The sequence below is a fragment of the Rutilus rutilus genome (genome assembly GCF_951802725.1).
Source record: "Rutilus rutilus genome assembly, chromosome: 4".
Taxonomy (NCBI): domain Eukaryota; kingdom Metazoa; phylum Chordata; class Actinopteri; order Cypriniformes; family Leuciscidae; genus Rutilus; species Rutilus rutilus.
Window position 1 is genome coordinate 11,753,189 of NC_140212.1, and position 6,000 is coordinate 11,759,188.

The window sequence follows — 6,000 nt, forward strand, 5'->3', positions numbered from 1 at the left end:
AATCGCTGTAATGGCCAAAGCATCATTACGTCTTCAACAGGCATTTAATATGAATAATGAGGCGGTAAGCTATGTTAGGAGATAGAGTCTGCACTTCTACTTTAATAACAAGCTTTTAAACCAATTAGAAAGTGCATAAAGCAGAGAATTTGACACACTATGCAAAGCCGACACTCACTTTTCATTATGTAATGGAGTGTAGCAGTGAGCATTGTTTTAAAATTACCACTCAATTTGCATTTGATACCGAGAGCCTTAGGGGCAGTTCACACCGCACAGTAATAACTTGCCGCTTGCCATCTGCTCTGCCCCCACTTTGCCCTCTTTTAAAACGGCTTTGAAGAAGCACTTTTATAGCTTGGCGTTTGACTCTGACCCAGCAGAGAACTAAATATTTAATGTTGTTGTGTTTTGTATTCTCTGTGTTTGGTTTTATCGATGGCTTTGTACAGCACTTTGGGCTGCACTTGAGGCAGTAGAAATGTGCTTTATAAAAAAAATAAACTAAACTAAACAGTTTGTCGGATCAGTGCGACCCCTGTCGGCATCTGCTGGCACTGGTCGGGGTTTATTTTCACCTGAATGAACTTGTTCAATCAGCGTTTGTTGGGGCAGTGTGAACATGACAGTTATTTTTCTTAAAATTCTAAATCCAACGGCCAGCTTGTTTGTCTGTGCGGAGTGAATTGGCCTTTAGTCTTCTGTAATTCAAACATATTAATTTAGCTATTTTCCTCTGAAAGGACTCCAGTCGGAGAAAAATGATATTTTCATCTAAATGTCACCAACTCAGAGCACTTCCCATCAGAACGCCTCTGCTTCATTTCCCAAAACAATCATCTCTCAGGGGTTGTGGAGTGGAGGCAAGCCCAGTGGGGGCAGTTGGTATTTCTACTGCACACAGAGGGCAGTGCTCATCTTGTGTAAATATCTCAGCGTGAAGTGACTCACCATTGTCTCAGCTCTCATACTCAAAGGGTTTGGTTTGGATTAAGACCTCGTGTTTGGTTTAGAAGAACTCTCTTTCTTTCACATATACAGATATAATCAGCTGTTTCTGCTTTTCAGTTAATGAAAATTTCATTTCAATTTTTTTTGCCTTGCAACTATCACTACTTCTGCTGATATTATCAAGCTGGCTAACATAGATGAGGTTTTTTCTACATTTTGAAAATGACTTGTGACGGTCTTGTAATAAGCAGTAAGAATGTGCTGAAAACCACAAACCAACAAACCAATCAGTAATGGTTTGCATATGCCGCTGTTTTCCAGCAAAAGTGTGCTTATGACTTAATAGAGCTGTGTTGTATTCCCAGCTTTTTGCAAATTTTCTTTTTGTAAAAGAAAAAAAATATTTTAGTGAACAAAAAAATTTAGTAAAGAAAAATGTAAGTGCCCCTATTATACTATTTTAAAGGTTCCTTTGTTTTGGAAGTCTTCTATAATATGATTACATGCATCTAATGTAAAAACAAATTAATTTTCTCAAAATTTACATTGCAGCATCGCCTCTTTTCTCACAGTGTCTGAATTGGTTAGATAAAGGATCAGGTCTCCCTAAACCCCTCCTTTTAGAGAGATACACTGCTCTGATTGGTCAGATGGCTCAGTCTCCCTAAACCCCTCCTTTTAGAGAGATACACTGCTCTGATTGGTCAGATGGCTCAGTCTGTTGCGATTGGTCAACCGCTTCAGCGCATGTCGGAAACAAAACAGCCATTTTTGTACACAGTTATACGAACAGTAACGATGGTGCCAATTCGATCCCGAGTCTTCATTCGGAAAGTGGATCTGCTATCACTGCGCAGAAACAGCAAATCTACACCACAAAACAAACTCTTCCAGACCTCAGCTACAATACAGTGTTTGAGAGCAGGTCAAAGCGTGCATGGGCAGCCAATTGAGACCATTGGCTGGTGTTGTGCAAATAATATATAATACTACTACAATAAATAATACTAATTATGTATATAAATATGTACATCCATTTTGTAAAGGATAAAATGATTTTAGTGAACATAATAAATATAGATATATGTACTCACTGTTTTTTTTTCTGTGGTGGAGAGGGTGTAAAGACTAAATCTAGAGTACTCCATTCTGAGTATTTTCCAGGACGCCTGGAGAGTTAGGGAAGACCTGTGTGTGACATTTCAACTCTTTTCATGAACAACGGTGTGTTCCTTAGAGGCGTGTTCTCCAAGACCAACAAACCTGTCTGCGCTCCTGGCCTACATTGCTTAAAAGCGTTCTGTAATGCATAATAAATGAGCATGGTGCTCTGTGCAGACAGCCCCTTCTCTAAAGTAGGCCAAAGCTCTGGACATTCCCGAAACTTCTGCCAAGACTAAATTCTTAAAAATCTGACCACGTTCACAGTAGCTAAGGTTCAGGCAGTTGAACGGAGTCAGGCATTCATCATTACAAACAGGATTAGTTTGTAGGAACGAGTTGATTAAATGTTCTGTCTTTATCTGACATTTCCATTTATGAGGCTCACAAGTCTCACTCAAGTGGCAGAGGGATCCAAATGTTTATGCTATTTCTAAATAACTCAAGTAAAGCGTACCAGCAGTCAAGTGCCCGTTCTAGCTCTGCCAAAATGGACATTTACTAAGCAACATTAAAGGGATAATACACCCAAAAAGGAAAATTTTGTTATTATTTACTCACCTCAAACCCTTATTAACTTTCTTCATTCATTAGGACACAAAACCAGTTTTTGAAGAATGTCCTGGTCACTTTTTTCAATATAATGATGGATAAATGTACAATAAAAATAATAAACAATGACAGAATATCCAGTTTAGGGTGGAATGTAGTTTGGGGATGTCCGATAAGACTAAATATAAGTGGCGTATAGTAGATACTGTATATATTAAATGGAAGCAGAAATGTGAAGCTTATACTTTTAAAAGCTCTTAGATTAATTTTGTTAAGACTTGTACATTATTTTAGCTGTAAAGCTGTTCTCATCATTAAGGTTAATTTTAGGGTTTTACTGGTTATTTTGCCATGGCAGCAAAGTTGTAAAATTGGAATTAGCAAGTGAATTTTTTTTTTTTTTTTTTTACACTAAAATCATGTTTTCGTGCACATTGTTTACATCTTGTGCCTATGCTTTTGAAATGATGAGTATTTTAACGTTTACGGATTGGTCCAATTCACTTCCAGATTTTAGCTGATTTATTTTTTAAGAAAAGGAGGGACAAATTGAAATTCAATTTTGTGGTAATCAACAATATGCCACAAGTGTTTAAGCTTGTATTGTACCCACTTGTATTGTGAACCCACACAAATGTGTAATATCAGCTCATATTTATGATGGAGAAAAGTGAGTTTGAGTTGAGACCTAAAATAAAAAACCTTTTTGGAAAAGACTGTCGTTTCAGTCTGACTTGTAACAGGCCTTATTAGCAATCCAAAGTGTGTGCGAGGATGCTGTCTCTCCGTACAGTGAAGTATCAACATGTAAACAGGTTGAGATGCGATCTGAGATTGTTTGTGAACGCACAGCTCAATCGTGCTCCGGCTTGCCCGCGGCTACAGAGCTGGTGTCTGATTATAACATCCACAAGGGCCTAATCAACACATCTGTTCCACTGGGAGATCCTGTTTTCCCTTTAAAGATCATTGTGCATCACTGACAGAGAATACATGCTTGTATTGTGAAATACCAAGATTATATACTGCATGTATTTAATACTTTCTGATGCCTGAGCCACAAAAATATGAGTGTCAATTGACGGATTAAATTTGAATCTTGATCTGCTCTCTCTCTCTCTCTCCGTTTCTCTAGATATCCAGCTTTGATCCCAAGGATATACTTGGTATGACAAAGGAGGAACAGCCAGAAAATGACTCTTTTTTTAGACTCTTTTCCTGGCCCCATCTACATTGACGACACGGACTGTGCCGGCGACCTCCTGCAGCTCTGCTGGATGGCATTTTCTCCACATATTGATGCTGAGACTGACAGCTGCAAATGACTTTCTCTGCCCAATCAGAGCAGGCTTTTTCAGCTGGATCTACTTTTGGAAGGACTTTAATGAGGATGTTGTCTTTGACACCCACTACCTTGCCTTGTCATTTCGGAAGTTAAGATTTAGATGCAGGGAATAGGACTTTGCGAAAAGACAGAGAAGAGGCCGATGTGTCCGTAAATCTCTACAGTACATGTCATGTTTGCACTGCTCTGAAGTCATTGGTTGGCTTTTCTTGAAAGTAGCGAAAAAAGATTTTTTATATCCATTTTAATTTGACCCAACATAACCACAACATAATCTTACAGTATTTTAAGGTGCGGTCACATTGTTCTGCGAATTTCCAAGGGCGAATTTCAATTCAATAGATTGGGAATTTCACGTGACGGCGTAAAGTTTCATAACGCAGAGTTTAAGTTGCTTGGTTTAAGTTGAAAGATGCTTGGTCTGATTTAAAAGTGACTTTACATTGCTATAGTACAATAGACAAAAGCGTTTTTACCTGCAAACATTTGACGAAATTTTGCTCATGTGACAACTTTACATTGCTATAGTACAATAGACAAAAGCTTTTTTGCCTGCTGCAAACATTTGACGAAATTTTGCTCATGTGACAAGCTCATGTGAAACATTTATAATTACTGAAATTTTAAGTTGGGGAAATAATTTCTACATAAAGCAATAGATAAAAATGAATAACTATTAAGAAAAATGTCATTTATCGACCATAAGAACCATAACTTTACCTGAAACTTGACTAAGTGGCATTGCTTCATGGAGTGTAGATCTGGATAAACATGATGCCCGACGATCACTTCATTGTAGAAATCCTATTGAATTTGTGCACTGAGTCGAAACCAACTAGACATAGGTAAAAGTAGCCACTGTTAGGCTGTGAGTATTCACCTGCAATAACACACAGCGTTGTGCTGAGTTGTGTTGTGTATAGAGGAGAAATTGTTGTGATTTCGTTTAATCTATTTAAGGTGAAACTAGTTTTCCCCTCTTGGAGGGAAGAGAGATATGTTATGTTTTGGAGTAATAAGTTATAATGGTTATAAATTGCCTTACAGTAAATCTGTAGTACATACCTAGCACCTTGTTCTGTGATAGTGGTTGGTACCTCAGTTGAAGTGTGATATGGCCGTCCACCTGTTAAACTTCTCTCTGTTTTTATTATGGGGTCGGTAGTTGGGTGGGGGGCAGCGGAGTTGTAATTGCACTTGTTAACTTTTTACTGTTACAGTCTGGGAGAAATAAAGATTTATCTTTTGCAGTGTTTTTGGATGTCTATCAGATCTCTCTCTCTATATATATATCTCCTTCTGAGACTTATTTTATACACTACCGTTTAAAATTTTGGGACCAGTAAGACTTTTAAAAAACAAATTAATACTTGTATTCAGCAGGGATGCATTAACTTGATGAAAAGTGTAAACGCATTATTTAAAGTTAATTTTTTATTTATTTAAAAAATTCTATTCATTTAAGAATCTTGAAAAAAAAAAGTATCACCGTTTCCACAAAAATATTAAGCAGAAAAACTTTTTTTTTTTTTTAAATGACTGAGCAGCAAATCAGCATATCAGAATAATTTCTAAAGGGTCATGTGACTTCAGCTTTGCCATCACCGGAATATATTACATTTGAAATAAATTAAAAATAGAAAACATTTATTTTAAATCACAATAATATTTTACAATATTACTGTTTTGTTTCTGTATTTTTATCAAATCAATGCAGCCTTGGTGAGCATAAAAGCATCTCTACTCCAAGGAATGTACATATTTTATTTTTTATCTATTTATCTATTTACATGGCTATCCTTCTTTAAATTGGCCATTGCATATCACTCTTTTTTTTCCTTTTTTTCTTGGTAGCTTCTTTGGTTTCCTTCGATAACATTAGTTAATGAATTACAACCATGAACAAAAAAGTTTTTGAATCTAGGTTAATTTTACATACACGACTAATACATTTCAAGTTGTATAAATTAGCATACATTATCTACAAACAT

At 36.6% G+C, this 6,000-nt stretch overlaps 1 protein-coding gene across 1 annotated transcript in view; it reads left to right on the plus strand.

Moving 5' to 3' along the window:
- The window catches only part of shisal1a (shisa like 1a), a gene marked incomplete at its 3' end in the record, with an annotated part of 28,096 nt that extends 22,832 nt beyond the window's left edge, over positions 1-5,264 (plus strand). Inside the window, exon 5 of the mRNA XM_084408361.1 lies at positions 3,800-5,264. Coding sequence (XP_084264487.1) covers position 3,800 — 1 coding nt within the window. The remainder of the gene's footprint in view (positions 1-3,799) is intronic.
- Positions 5,265-6,000: the final 736 nt, after the last annotated feature.